Raw genomic sequence first — 16699 nt, forward strand, 5'->3', positions numbered from 1 at the left:
TGGAATTACTCTTTTATGATGCAACTTTGTTTTAACTAATGGTGTTAAAAAAATACATTGTCTACAACCATATGGGGAAAAGACGCCTCTTTGACTTTGCTGCCTTTAGGCAAGAGCCAAATTTGCCTGATGCTAAACGTGGTCCTGACTTCCATTATTGCCTCCAGCCACCATTTAAATTAAAACCTACTCTGGAAATGACAGCTGCAGTATGAAAAGTTGAATCTGAATGACAGCTGTGAGTATATAACCTCCCTTACACTGACACACTGTTACATTCCTAAATACATTATACTGTTTTTACAATGTTCCATAGAGATACCCTCCAATATAGTGGAATATCATTTTCTGCTTGTTTTATATGTATCTTTCATATATATTATGTATGCTTGATATACAGTACTTGCAAATCATTTTCACATATTCCACACTACAAATTTGTTTTTGTATTCTATAACAGTTTTTCTGTACATTGATATTTATTCAGTATAGGTTTATATTTAACAAAATGAAGGCCGTCTGCACACAGACACCAACTCCATGTTGCATTATTGTGAATAAAATGAGCAAAAGATGGCTAAGGTCCTGTTGTCCACCTGTAGAAAGCTCCCCAGGTGAGTTTTGCCTTTTTCGGGGCTTAATTGTAGAGACCAATAATCTTCTATTCATGGGTGCATAGTCATAAATGAAAACATGTGACTTTATCTGGGGATGAATACATTATGATAATGTAAAACACATGCATGAGTAAGACTCAACTGCAATGAATGTTTGTTAAATGTCAGATACATTGCTTTATAAGCCTTCCCCGTGATATCAGCTCTTACATGAGGCCATAGGACCTGTAATGTTCCTTATTTTCTTCCATCTATTACCATTAGTAACTAATTTACTGTATACAGTATTTGTTAAATTATAGCCCTGAGGAAGGAAGATCCCAGGAACCCCTGAAACGTATTAGATTTTTTTTTTTGTATACGAAAAAAAAAAAAAATGTATTAGAATTTTGACAGATACTCTGCACAATAAATTTGATTTAGACCATGGGTGTCCAACCTTTTGGCTTCTCTGGGCCACATTGAGTATAGAGAAATTTTCTCGGGCCGCATATAAAATATATACTATAATTAAGGTATATAAGTAATAAAACGCCGCCGTGCCCTTCCCCCGCACTAATTTAACACAACTAGAGGATGATCCCTTCCGAGGCAGCCTCTGCCTACAGTTAGCTGGAAGCCGCTGTGGCCGTGCCCCCGACCCACCTTCCTTCCTCCCCAGCAAAAAAAAAATTGTCAGGGGGGGCAGTGGGCCGCATTGCCTGTGGTTCCGGGCCGCATGCGGCCCCCGGGCCGCAGGTTGGACATGCCTGATTTAGACTTTACCAAGTGTTTGGTGTTCACTTTCTTCTAATTCTGCATGGCACTCAGGAATATTATCTGTGGGCCAGGAAAAAAATAAGATATTGTCCAAGTAAGCCTGACTTTTTATCTAACCACCTAGTGCTGGGTAACGGTTCAAAGCATCATGGAAATCACAATCATTGATTGTTGTTCTCTTAGTAGAAACAGATAACGGGAGCTTTGAATGTTCCTTTCTCACTTCCAAGGATCTCAAATTACCACAGTTGAATACTTACTTCGGCAACATATTTGCAATTCAAGGAAAACTCAATATTGATCCTTCCTTCCTTCCTTCCCTCCTTCCTTCCTTCCTTCCTTCCTTCCTTCCTTCCTTCCTTCCTTCCTTCCTTCCTTCCTTCCTTCCTTCCTTCCTTCCTTCCTTCTTTCCTTTCTTTTCTCTCTGCACTTAACCCCACTGAACATTTACAGTACTGTATATTTACAGCAAATAGTTGTATTGTTCAGTCTGAAAGCTTTTTCCATTACAAGGTCTTTTTACTGGTAACCTGTAGTTTTTATTCCACCATATGAATCATCAATGCATGCAAAATATGAAAGAGCCTAGGCCCACATAATATCTGTGGCCTTCAAATTCCCAACACACTACCACGCTACAAATAAGTTTACATGACAATGGCTTAAACGTAGCTTTAGCATCTCTTCTCTAACACTCTTTTAGTCCTTTCAGGAGCAGCTGTATCTTTGCTGGAGTTTAATAGGCTAGGAGACGTATTTTGAACAATAAGCTGAGATTCCCGATGAATACAGAAGATATATAATGCCTTCTGATTGTGGCCCCCTATGGGAAAATAGATGTCATTTTACTGATCGCCACTGTTTCCCCGTACTGAATCTTGAACAGTGTGTTGCATTACATGCTCGCCTGCTATTCATAATACTGATTATTCTTCAGAGGGCAAGTCATTACCTTCGTTTGAAATAGAGCACACTCCTTTCTCATTTTACTTCGGCACTAGTCAGGAATAATTCATAGTACGGGGCGCCCTATTAGCATAAGCAGCAGCTACCAGTGTGTTTAAAATCGGTTTTCGAATCAAGTTCATCACAGCAAGGATGTATTATGTGTCCTATCCTGTCTGTGTTAACCAGTACACTGCTGCATAGAGCATGCAATTTACTGGCACAATCCAAATACCACAGGAATTAATTAATGAGCTGAAAAGTCTGCTTACATATTCATATCCCCAAAGATGTGAAGAACACCAAGACAACAAACAAAATTGTACATATAATAAATACAAATGCTGTGGTATCTCTTTATGTATTTTATTGTCTTTAGTTTTCTATCTGTCTCATTTGCTTTTTGTTCCTTTCTCCCCCCCCCCCCCTTTTTTTTTCTTTTTTTTTCTTTTTTTTTTATGCTGTCTCCCCCCTCCCTTTCCTCTCTCTCTCTTTCTCTTCCTCTCTATTCATTTGCATCTGTTTACCCTTCTCTCACTCTTTCACCCTTTCAATTTCTCCCTTTTACTCTTCTCTTGCAGTTTAGCCATTTTTCTCCCCCTTTTCCTCTTTCTTTCTTTCTTTCTTTCTTTCTTTCTTTCTTTCTTTCTTTCTTTCTTTCTTTCTTTCTTTCTTTCTTTCTTTCTTTCTTTCTTTCTTTCTTTCTCTTTCCTTCCCTCCTTTCTTTCTTTCCTTTCTTCCCCTCCCTATCACTCCCTCTCTCATTCTTTGTCAGTCTCCCTCTCCCTTCTTTTTTCTCTCCTTTTCTCTCTTTTCTATCTCTTGCTTTCTCTCTTATTATCTATCGTTCTTTCTCTCTTTCTTTCCCCCTCTGTCTATCCATTTTTTTTTCTTATTTCCCTAGCCACCTCTTTTTGTCTTTCTTCTACCCTGTCACTATTCACCCTTTCTTTCCATTTACTGTCAATTGCTTGTTCTCAACCCTTTTGTCTTTTTGGGTTCCAAAAGACATAACATCACTATCTATCTATCTATCTATCTATCTATCTATCTATCTATCTATCTATCTATCTATCTATCTATCTATCTATCTATCTATCTATCTATCTATCTATCTATCTATCTATCTACATATCTATCTTTTGACATTAGATAATCATCATTATTTTGATTTATTGATACCTGGATAGCACACGAAGAGATGTAAAGATATATTTATTTATTTCATGCAATCTTCTAAACATAATTTACTTAGGGGCTAGAATTAATTGCACATTTACTCTGGGTAATTTAATTTAATATACCTCTTTGCTCATCAAAATTGATTGCATCATAAATATTGACACAATCTATTTATTTTCATCCATGTATACTGAGTTCCATTTGCCACCATAACGATGCAATGTGACGCCCTGTTGCTCATTTGACTTGCCATTCCCCACAGTGTGCTCATCTTCATGTCTCATTTACAGCACATTCCTCAGATCCCTCCTCTCCACCTGTCTTCTGCTGCCTAATCTCCCAAATTCCCATGCCACCCACCGATTTGTCCCTGACACCCTGCCACTGCCCTCCACTGCTCTGGTACCAATCACACAATCAGCTAGCCTGTTTAATCAGAGCACTTTAAAAAAAGGGACTGATTGGGGTGTAGAGGAGTGGTGGACATTCTATATAGAATACAATTCACTTATTTTGAAAAAAAAAAAAAATAATTTCAAATGACATTAAAATTCAGAAGCGTTGTCAATATTGTCAATTAAGCGCAGGCAGTTGTCAAGCCAGATGATACTTTGCCAGTCAAATTCAAAGGTTCTATTTGAAATTAATCAACAGGTATCATTACACGTTACTTTGTTCCAAAGATAAAATATTGCATTGTAAAACCTAGCCTGCTCCCTTCAGTTTGAAAGATGCTGCCTCCCTGTGTCTTCAAATCACAGAGCAGCACTATAATCATCTGTTATAGCAAGGCTCCTACACTGACAAAAAAAAAAAAAAAAAAAGTCTTAGGAAACTGAAAAGGCTAAATGCACCATATAAGCACACTAAAATAATAAAGCAGAGAAATTATAATAACCATGATCAGTGATCAAAATTTTCTGTGGGTGGATCAAGCATTTCACCGGTAATCCTTTATATATATATATATATATATATATATATATATATATATATATATGTGTGTGTGTGTGTGATACAGGGTATATTGAACAAAGTTATAGATTGCAATTCTTGCAAATGGAAGTAATTTGATCAAAAACATAAGGGTTTATTGACCACTTTCATTAAACAGACAAACCTGCATCAGGGAAAAAGCTTCCAGTAATTAGGATGTCTATTAAAATTCCAAGCATGCTACCTATCTTCAGAAATAATGTCAGATAGTGTGCAATGAGGTACCCCCCCCCCCCACCAACCCCTGGAACATGAATTATCATTTCCATTGCATGCAGATGGGCTGCTTTCTGCTTGTGGGGACAACCAGCTGCAAGCTCCACAATACACTGTTTCAGAGAGAGAGAGAGACCCAAGCAGATTGCAGTTGACTAGGATCTCTCTAATTCAAATATTATTAACCAAAGGGGGGCTTTTTAAAATGTCCATCTTATTTTTCTCCCTTAGCTTCCCCATGAATATGCAATAACTGGAGGTATGAAATCAGCTTGCATGCATTAACTGCCAGATCAATACCTTCCAGTGATAATAATATGTGCTAGCAAGCAGAGTTGGAAATGCATGTGGGCATAAGAAGAATGACACACACATAATGCACTGTTGTATACCATGCCCATTAGCTATCCCCCCCTAAGAAGCCAATTCATTGGCAAGACTGACCAGTTTTTAGGATTCCAAGCACAGATCTTGCCTTACATCCATTTCCCCCTTGAATTACACATATGAAATTGGTGATGTTCACATGACACTTGCAAGCACCTGTACCCATAGGGTCAATGTATGCAATCAAAACCATAAAATTCTTCATTATACTCACAAAACCTTTTTTTTTTTGTATTATTAAACCATACTGCCTGTGCAGAAAAGCAGGCTACATTTGCTGTTCTCTAAGCTCTTCTTCCTAATTCTACACTGCCTTTCTCTAACTCACATCTCCTTCTCCCACCACCATAGCACATCACATTGCAGCCTTGTGTGTCTGGGCTCTGGGCAAGCCATGCCAGGCAGAACTTTTCTGGTGTCACCCACCAAGAAGGGGTTAAATCAATCCCATCTAGGGTGACAAGGATCTGGAAATCAAACTTTGTGGATGCCCTTTCATAGAAAGAGGGGGGAAAAAAGAAAACCTCATCCCTCCTGTGTGCACTGATACATCCACCACTAGTTCAGCCTGTATCAAGCAACTCACGTCTCCCTTTTGAGTATACTGCAAGAATATTTATCGAGCTCCAGGCTCAATCACTGCATTGAACACACAATGCGTCTACTCCATCGCCTTTTTCTTTTTTTGCAATGAACACATCCTATAAGGATTGCAATGGAAATGACATGTAGAATAAAAAATATATATATATAATAATAAAAAATACAATTTAAGGATGCAAAAAAAAAAAAAATGGTCATCATGGTGTGTGATGTTGGGATTCCTTACCTCTCACACATGTAACCATCAGTACAAAAAACAGGTAACACAAGGTAAATCCACTTTGCAATGCCATTTTCCTTAGGCATAGGGAGTCCACAAGTCCACATTTAATACATCCCTTTTTGTACAAGTGCCTGTTTGCCTTGGCTGGCTCCTGAGTCCCCCCTTTGCAGGTTGCTTTCATATTATCCTCTAATCAGCAGCAGCAACAGAAAAAAAAAATAATAAAAAAAAATAATAAAAAATAGAAACGATGTGATCTCCCCTTTTCCTGGATGCCCAGTTTTTTTTTTTTTTTTTAATGTGTTTTTTTTTTTTTGGTGCTGATGCTGCGCTGGCGATCACAGCTCAGAGTGAATGCTGTTCCTGGGATGCCACAGCAACCTTGACGAGGACTCAACCATCTTCTCCAACAGGGGCATCAAGATACCAAGCAGCGATGGTTGCTTGCCATTCCCTCCCCTCCCGGAATCACACTACACACTGAGATTGAGGAAGGCTCGGATCGGATCTGCTGCTGCCGCTGCTGTCGGGAAAGGAGTGGGGGGTCGGGGCAGGCATCAGCGTGCAGACTGGATCAATGCCGCCTGGCACAAGCTCCTCATCCTCTCCTGTAACAGATGACTGAAATTTTCACTGACGCCTCAAGGAGAAAGAAACCAGATAATAAAAGCTATCAATTCTGCAAGAGATTTCCCCCAGCAGCTCCGATCCTGCAATATATCTAAAAAAAAATAAATAAGAGGCTGAATGCATGGAGGAGAAAGATGCATGGAGGAGAAGGATGCATGGAGGAGAAGGATGCAGCTTAGTCAATCGTGGCTCCTTATGAGTGCGGGGCGTGTTGGTGGAGGCAGCCTGCGCACACACTTAATGCATGCAGGAGGGAGCTGTGTGTGTGCAGGATGAGGAGGCAGGCAATGGGGGGGAGAGGGTATGTTGGATCAGATAGAGAAGTTTGCACCGTTTTTTTTTTTTTTTTTCAGTGTGGGACAGAAGCTGGTGGTATGTTAGTGTCAAAGGCAGAAGGGGTTAATGCCCAACAATGATAGAACACTTGTGCCATCTACAGGCTGCCAGGCTGTGATCATTGGATTAGGATTTGGTAGCCTACCCAGATTCAGCTAGCCACACATGGGCAGAGTTTCTGCAACCACTGATGGAAAGCTTGATTTTTGATTGATTGGTTCAGATAGCCACACATGGGCAGAGTTTCTGCAGCCAGAAAAATTGTTTCTGATTGGTAGGCTTTAAAGCACACACATCAAACAAAAATATGTCTGGCAGATGGATATTTTTTTATTTATCCCAATAAAAAATTAAATATTTGAAGCAGCAATCCAGGTTTGATCATTTGAGAGGATTTGGTAGCCTACCCAGATTCAGCTAGCCACACATGGGCAGAGGTTCTGCAACCACTGATGGAAAGCTTGATTTTTGATTGATTGGTTCAGATAGCCACACATGGGCAGAGTTTCTGCAGCCAGAAAAATTGTTTCTGATTGGTAGGCTTTAAAGCACACACATCAAACAAAAATACGTCTGGCAGTTGGATATTTTTTTATTTATCCCATTAAAAAAATAAATATTTGAAGCAGCAATCCAGGTTTAATCATTTGAGAGGATTTGGAAGCCTACCCAGATTCAGCTAGCCCCACATGGGCGGAGTTTCTGAAACCTTTGATGAAAAGATAGATTTTTGATTGATTGGTAGGCTATAAAGCACACACATCAAACAAAAATATGTTGGGCAGCTGGATATTTTTTATTTATCCCATTAAAAAATTAAATATTTGAAGCAGCAATCCAGGTTTGATCATTTGAGAGGATTTGGTAGCCTACCCAGATTCAGCTAGCCACACATGGGCAGAGTTTTCTGCGACCAGAAAATTTTTTCTGATTGATAGGCTTTAAAGCACACACATCAAACAAAAATATGTCTGGCAGTTGGATATTTTTTATTTATCCCGTTAATAAAAAATATTTGAAGCAGCAATCCAGGTTTGTTAATTTGAGAGGATTTGGTAGCCTACCCAGATTCAGCTAGCCACACATGGGCGGAGTTTCTGAGACCAGAAAAATAATGTTTGATTGGTAGGCTTTAAAGCACACACATCAAACAAAAATATGTCTGGCAGATGGATATTTTTTATTTATCCCATTAAAAAAATAAATATTTGAAGCAGCAATCCAGGTTTGATCATTTGAGAGGATTTGGAAGCCTACCCAGATTCAGCTAGCCACACATGGGCAGAATTTCTGCAACCACTGATGGAAAGCTTGATTTTTGATTGATTGGTTCAGATAGCCGCACATGGGCAGAGTTTCTGCAACCATTGATGAAAAGATTGATTTTTGATTGATTGGTGGGATAAAAAGCACACACATCAAACAAAAATATGTCTGGCAGTTGGATATTTTTTATTCATTCCATTAAAAAAATAAATATTTGAAGCAGCAATCCAGGTTTGATCATTCAAGAGGATTTGGTAGCCTACCCAGATTCAGCTAGCCACACATGGGCAGAGTTTCTGCAACCACTGATGGAAAGCTTAATTTTTGATTGCTTGGTTCAGATAACCACACATGGGCAGAGTTTCTGAGACCAGAAAAATTATTTTTGATTGGTAGGCTTTAAAGCAAACACATCAAACAAAAATATGCCTGACAGTGTGATATTTTTTATTAATCCCATTAAAAAATTAAATATTTGAAGCAGCAATCCAGGTTTGATCATTCGAGAGGATTTCTACAGGAAACACAGAGACAATATCCATATTTTTGTCACAAGTTACCACATATGTCACAGATTCACTAGAATCTTTTTTTCACCAATCTTTATCACATTGGGCCTATACCCAAACACCAATGCTCACATTATCGATATGTATGTTATATGTACCAATGGAATAAATCCAAAATTATTTTACTTCTTGAATCAAAATTCATTACTTGCCCACAAAGTCCCACCACTTTGGCTTGAGACACCAAAAAAAACCCTACTTTTTAGACACAAGGGACGGAGGCAAAAACCTACTCCTACTACCTCAAGATCAAAACCCCCACCCCCTCGAGAGGATTTGGTAGCCTACCCAGATTCAGATGTCTGGCAGTTGGATATTTTTTTATTTATCCCATTAAAAAAATAAATATTTGAAGCAGCAATCCAGGTTTGATCATTTGAGAGGATTTGGTAGCCTACCCAGATTCAGCTAGGCACACATGGACAGACTTTCTGAGACCAGAAAAATAGTTTCTGATTGGTAGGCTACAAAGCACACACTTAAAACAAAAATATGTCTGGCAGATGGATATTTTTTTTCCATTTATCCCATTAATAAAAAATATTTGAAGCAGCAATCCAGGTTTGATCATTTGAGAGGATTTGGTAGCCTACCCAGATTCAGCTAGCCACGCATGGGCGGAGTTTCTGCAACCATTGATGAAAAGATAGATTTTTGATTGATTGATTCAGCTAGCCACACATGGGCAGAGTTTCTGCAACCATTGATGAAAAGATTGATTTTTGATTGATTAGTGGGCTATAAAGCATACACATCAAATAAAAATATATTCGGCAGCTGGATATTTTTTTATTTATTCCATTAAAAAATTAAATATTTGAAGCAGCAATCCAGGTTTGATCATTTGAGAGGATTTGGTAGCCTACCCAGATTCAGCTAGCCACACATGGGCAGAGTTTCTGCGACCAAAAAAAACATTTTTGATTGATAGGCTTTAAAGCACACACATCAAAAAAAATATGTCTGGCAGATGGATATTTTTTTATTTATCCCATTAAAAAAATAAATATTTGAAGCAGCAATCCAGGTTTGATCATTTGAGAGGATTTGGAAGCCTACCCAGATTCAGCTAGCCACACATGGGCAGAGTTTCTGCAACCACTGATGGAAAGCTTGATTTTTGATTGATTGGTTCAGATAGCCACACATGGGCAGAGTTTCTGCAACCATTGATGAAAAGATTGATTTTTGATTGATTAGTGGGATATAAAGCACACACATCAAACAAAAATATGTCTGGCAGTTGGATATTTTTTATTTATCCCATTAAAAAATTAAATATTTGAAGCAGCAATCCAGGTTTGACCATTTGAGAGGATTAAGTAGCCTACCCAGTTTCAGCTTGCCACACATGACCCAGTTTCAGCTAGCCATACATGGGCAGAGGTTCTGCGACCACTGATGGAAAGCTTGATTTTTGATTGATTGGTTCAGCTAGCCACCCATGGGCGGAGTTTCTGCAACCAGAAAAATAAAAACATTTCTGATTGATAGGCTTTAAAGCACACACATCAATCAAAAATACGTCTGGCAGCTGGATATTTTTTTATTTATCCCATTAAAAAAATAAATATTTGAAGCAGCAATCCAGGTTTGATCATTTGAGAGGATTTGGAAGCCTACCCAGATTCAGCTAGCCACACATGGGCAGAGTTTCTGCAGCCATTAATGGAAAGATTGATTTTTGATTGATTGGTAGGCTTCAAAGCACACACATCAAACAAAAATATGTCCGGCAGATGGATATTTTTTATTTATTCCATTAAAAAAATAAATATTTGAAGCAGCAATCCAGGTATGATCATTGGAGAGGATTTGGTAGCCTACCCAGATTTAACTAGCCATACATGGGCAGAGTTTCTGTGACCACCGATGGAAAGATGGGTTTTTGATTGATTGGTAGGCTTTAAAGCACGCACATCAAGCAAAAATGTGTCTGGCAGCTGGATATTTTTTTTCTTATTCCAAGAAAAAACAATATTTGAAGCTAAAACCCAAGTATGATCATTGGAGAGGATTTGGTAGCCTACCCAGATTAAGCTAGCCACACCTGGGCAGAGGTTTTGCGACTACCAGCAATCGATGATGGAAACACATATTTTTGGTTGATGTGTAGGTTTTAAAGCACAGATTAAGTAAAAATCAGTCTGGAAATTCCATTCAGCAGCTGTTTTTTTTCCAATGGAAAACATATTTAATAAAAATTATTCCATGCAAAAGCAATATTTAAATGTAAAATGTTGGTATGAATCAATGAGAGTCTACCAAGATTTAGATGGCCATTGACCACACATGGGCAGAAAATTAAAACTACCAGCAAATTGATGATGGAAACATTCATTCAACATAAAGCACACACACCAAGCATAAATCAGTCTGGGAATTCCCTGCAGCAGCTGAATATTTTTTTAATGAATCCATGAAAAAACAATATTTGAAGCTGAAATCCAGGTGTGATCATTGGGTTAGGATTTGGTAACCTACCCAGATTAGGCTAGCCACACATGGGCCGAGTTTCTGCAACCACCAACGAATTGATGATGAAAGACTGATTTCTGCTTGATTGATAACAAATTGAGCTCTGTCATTTTAAAAGTCTTTGTTTCATATTTTTTGAGACTCATTAAGGGCTGGAATAGTACCACTGGATTGGTGTAGGGCCATTGTGGTGCCTATATTTAATGAGGGATCAAAGTCTTTGCCAAGTAACTATAGACCTGTTAGTTTAACTTCTATGGTTAGGAAGATACTGGAGAGTTTAATAAAAGACCATATAGATGAGTTCTTGCTGGAAAAAATATATTTTAAGCAACAGACAGCATGGATTCATGAAAGGCAGAAGATATCAAACAAACCTGATTTTTTTTTCCTGGGGAAGTAAATAAAACCTTGGACTGTGTCATTGGGCAACTATGTGGAAAATTAGGTTTTATGTTGATAAATGTAAAATTATGCACTTGGGGGGTAAGAATATGCATGCATCATACATCCTAGGTGGAGTAGAACTGGGGGAATCAATGGTGGAGAAGGATCTGGGTGTTCTGGTAGATCATAAGCTTAATAATAGCATGCAATGCCAAGCTGCGGTTCCCAAAGCAAGCAAAGTCCTTTCTTGTATTAAGAGAGGCATGGACTCCAGAGAGAGAGAGATATTATTTTGCCTCTGTACAAATCTTTAATAGGACCTCATCTTTAATATGCAGTTCAGTTTTGGGCACCAGTTCTCATAAAGGATATCGAAGAACTGGAGAAAGCGCAGAGAAGAGCAACCAAACTGATAAGAGGCATGGAGATGCTCAGCTATGAGAAAAGATTAGAAGCACTGAATGTATTCTCTCTTGAGAAGAGGAGCTTAAGGGGGAAAATGATCAACATGAATAAATACATAAGGGGTCCATATAGTAAACTTGGTGCTGAGTTATTCACTTTAAGGTCAACACAGAGGATAAGGGGGCACTCTTTACATCTAGAGGAAAAGAGATTTTGTCTCCAAATATGGAAAGGTTTCTTCACAGTAAGAGCTGTGAAAATGTGGAATAGACTCCCTCCAGAGGTGGTTCTGTACAACTCAGTAGATTGCTTTAAAAAGGGCCTGGATTCTTTCCTTGGTGTACATAATATAACTGGGTACTAATATTTATAGGTAAAGTGATCCAGGGAATATCCAATTGCCTCTCGGGGGGATCAGGATATATATTTTTTTCCCCTGCTGTAGCAAATTGGATTATGCTTTGTTGGGGTTTTTCACCTTCCTCTGGATCAACTTTAGTTAAAGGATTGTGTATATGGGATTGTATGGTTGTGTTTTCTGTTTTGTTTTTTATTGGTTGAGCTAGATGAACGGGTGTCTTTTTTCAACTTGACTAACTATGTAACAATGTAATTATACATTCAAAGGCAATATTAGAAACGGAAAGTCTACCCAGATTCAGCTAGCCACACATGAGAAGAGTTTCTGTGACCAACAGTGAATCAATGGAAAGACCATTTTCTGCTTGATGTGTAGAGTTTTAAGCACACACATCAGGCAGAAATTATTCTGGAAATTCCAACCAGCAGCTGGGAATACAAAAGTGATTTTAAAAGCTGAAATATGCATGTGATCATTGGATTAGGATTTGATAGGCTATCCATTTTTTATCTAGCTATACATTGACATAGTTTCTGTGACCACAAGAGATGAGCGAATCAATGATGGAAAGACCAATTTCTGCTGAATTTGTGGGCGGAGCAATAAGACAAAAGTGATATTTAAGATAAAAGTGATATTTAAAGAAGAAGTATGGCCAAAGCTCTTTTGGCCCTACTTTCTTGTGGGTCACAGGTGTGCACTTAGTTCTGCACTCCTGTGACCCAGATTCAGCTGACAGCGGGCTAAAGTCAGCTTTTGGCTGATGTCACAGAGCCAATTCAGGCTCTGCGGTGATCCTGACATTAATGTCGGGATCTGCCCAGATTCCTGGCCAGCATAACGCTGAGTGCCTGAGCAAGCCGCTCCCGCCCCCCTCAACACTCTCTGCTCAAAGTGGACCTGAGAACTGAGTGATCAGCAGTGTTTGATTACTCAGGTCTCAGTGTAGGGCCAGCAGGGGACAGCTGCAGCATCAGATCAATGCTCCAGCCATCTAGGTGACTATATGTGTTTGTTTTTTAAATCCCACACTTCTCTTTTAAAGCTGAAGTCCAGGTATGATCATTGGAATAGGATATAGTAGCCTACCCAGATTCAGCTGACTCACTGGAGTTTCTGCGACCACCAGTGAGTTGATGATGGAATGACTGATTCTGCTTGATGTGTAGATTTTAAAGCACACGCATCAAGCAGAAATTGGTCTAAAAAAGAGTTGGTAGCTGGGAATTTATTTTTCTGATGACATCTTTCCTAGTTGAATTTTTCCATTTAAAAGCGATCTTTGAAGCCAACATACAGGTGGGATCATTGAATTAGGTTTAGGACCCAGATTCAGCTTGCCATACATAGATAAAGCTTCTGCTACCATCAGAGAGTTGATGATGGAAAGATCGATCTCTGCTTGATTTGTTGGCTTTAAATCTTACACATCAAACAGAAATTGGTCTGGAAATTCCAGTTGGCTGGAATATTTTCCACATGGACAACTCCTTTGAATTATTAAATACAAAATCGATATTTAAAGCTAAAATCTAGGTGTGTGCTTTAGATTAGGGTTTGATTGCCTACTCAAATTTAGCTAGTCAAACATGGGTAGAGTTTCTGCAACCACCAGCAATGAGCGGATTGATGATGAAAGACAAATTTTTGCTTACTTTTTGGGCTTTCAAGACTGAAATCTCACACATAAAGCAGAAATTGGTCTGGAAATTCCAGTTGGCAGCAAAATTAACCACTTAAGCCCCGGAGGATTTTCCTGCTCAAAGACCAGGGCCTATTTTTCGATTCGGCACTGCGTGACTTTAACTACTTGCTGACCGCCGCAAGTAAATTTACTGCGGCGGTCAGCCCCGGCCAGGCAGAGTGACGTTAATTAACGTCACTAGCCTGTCACTCCTTTTAGAGCCAATAGCGGGCGGGCGCGCGCTGAGGCTCGTTCACGGAGGAGTGCGGGAGTGTGACTGGCGGACCCGATGTCCGCCGGTCACACTACGATCGCCGGTACAGCGGGAGAAAGACAGAGCGGCTTATGTAAACAAGCCGCCTGTCATTCTCCCCTGTGTAAAAATGAAGATCAGACGGTTCTACTATGTAGAACCGTTGATCTTTGTTTTTACACTAGGAGACCTGTCCAATCACAGTTAGAAACACGCCCCTAGGACACACTTAACCCCTCCCTGTCCAATACAGTTAACCCCTTCATTGCATATATATATATAACAGTGCATATATATAGCACTGATTACTGCAGTAATGTCACTGGTACCCCCAAAAGTGTCAAAAATGTCAGTCAAGGGTCCGATCTGTCCGCCGCAATGTCGCAGTACCGCAAAAAAATCGCAGATCGCCGCCATTACTCGTTAAAAAAAAAAACACCAAAAATGACAAAAATCTTTCCCTTTGTTAGTAAACGTGATAACTTTTGCGCAAACCAATCAAAATACGCTTTTTGCGATTTTTTTTACCAAACATATGTAGCGTAAAACAATTTGGCCAAAAATGTTAAAAAATTTTGATTTTTACATTTTTTTGGGGGGAATTTCATATAAAAAAAGTGAAAAATATTGTTATTTTTGCAAAAATGACGCTCTTTTTTTGTTTCACATTGTATCGCATGATCAAAAAATCGCACAGGTGATCAAATACCACCAAAAGAAAGCTCTATTTGTGGGAAAAAAAAGGACGTGAAATTCGTTTAGGTACAGCGTCGCACGACCGCGCAATTGTCCGTTAAAGTCACGCAGTAAAAAATCGCAAAAAACCCCCTGGTCAGTCAGGAAGGGGGTAAAATCTTCCGGGGCTTAAGTGGTTAATGGACAATTGCCCGGTCGTGCAACGCTGTACCCAAATGGAATTGATGTCCTTTTTTTCTCACAAACAGAGCTTTCTTTTGGTGGTATTTGATCACCTGTGCGATTTTAATTTTTTGCGCTATAAACAAAAAAAGAGCGTAAATTTTGAAAAAATAATATTTTTCACATTTTTTATATGAAATTCCCCCAAAAAAATTTAAAAATCAAAAATTTTTTTTAACATATTAGGCCAATTTGTTTTCTGCTACATATTTTTGTGTAAAAAAAAAATCGCAAAAGGGTATTTTGATTGGTTTGCGCATTAACTAGTAATGTTGGCAATCTGCAATATCTGCAATAGTCTCTGAAGTTACATCAGGGAGAATGACAGGCGGCTTTGTTTACATCAGCTGTCTGCCTTTCTCCCTCTCCAGTGGGAGATCGCGAGTGACCGGCGGACATCGGAGCCACTGGTCACTCACGCGGGGATGTGCGGGAACGAGCGGGGACGGGAGCGCGCCTCCTGGGCGAGCGACGTAACCCTACGCCAGTTTGCCCAGGAGAGTCAGACTGCCGCAGTAAATAGTCGTGCGGCAGTCGGCAAGTGGTTAATAAAGCACAAAAAAATAATAAATGCACCCACATTAGTTAGAAAATGTTCATTTATTATTATTATTTTGCTTTTGAGTCTGCAATGTAAATCATGGGTGCAATGCTTTATCTCCTGTGGACTATTCCTTCCACTGAAAGTCTGTACCTTACAGGGAATGGTGAAAGATGGAACCTGTAGTTTCTGCAAATGACAGGAACCAGGGAAGGCAGGGGTAATTTGAGGGTAGGGTGGCCGCTGACTATTTTCATGTTACACCTGATCTATGGATTCAAAGCTGAACTCTAGGTATGTTCTTTACTGCATACTTACATTGGTCCAGCTTGGGCCATTGTCCAACATATTTCATACCTAAGGTCCACTGGGGAAGCTGACAAGCACCGTAGTGGTCAGAACTACTACTATGATGGTCACAATTTTTTTTCAATCTTCCCCGGACAAGCAGCTTCCCCTCTGCACACTAATAACGGGGGGGGGGGGGGGGGGGGAGCACTGCCGCCAATCTAAAAAAGACTTATAATGAATTTTCACTGAATGCAAGGCTTTCTGGGATTAAACGAGGTATAAAGGAGGGGCAGTGATGTCTCAACCTTCACCTTATCCAATCAGATAATGGTTTGTATTCATTGAACAAAAATACAAGGCATTCTATGAATCGCAGCAGTGTCAAGTGAGTTCCCCACTGTGGGTGGTCTACAGACTATTCATCCAGGCACAGCTCCAATCCAAGGTAGGGACCTCCAGAAGAGGAGGTGTCAATGGACTACAAGTGCGCTGATGACACTGAAATGTGCATATTATGTCAATGAAATATTAGTGACATATTAGACATTTTGGGTCAATGACGTCACAAGGAAGAAAATGTCAAGTGTTTAAAGGATATCTAAATTCAAGAACAAAATTGTAATATTTTTAAGCTTTTAAATGTACTGGCTGC

General features: G+C 39.3%; 1 protein-coding gene across 1 annotated transcript in view; it reads right to left on the minus strand.

Moving 5' to 3' along the window:
* CSMD3 (CUB and Sushi multiple domains 3) overlaps positions 1 to 6818 on the minus strand; it is a 1619578-nt gene extending 1612760 nt beyond the window's left edge. Inside the window, exon 1 of the mRNA XM_082258441.1 lies at positions 5932 to 6818. Within this exon, the coding sequence (XP_082114567.1) occupies positions 5932 to 6109 (178 nt within the window). The 5' untranslated portion in view covers positions 6110 to 6818. The remainder of the gene's footprint in view (positions 1 to 5931) is intronic.
* Positions 6819 to 16699: the final 9881 nt, after the last annotated feature.

This window comes from Pelophylax lessonae (genome assembly GCF_965119305.1).
Source record: "Pelophylax lessonae genome assembly, chromosome: 5".
Lineage (NCBI taxonomy): Eukaryota > Metazoa > Chordata > Amphibia > Anura > Ranidae > Pelophylax > Pelophylax lessonae.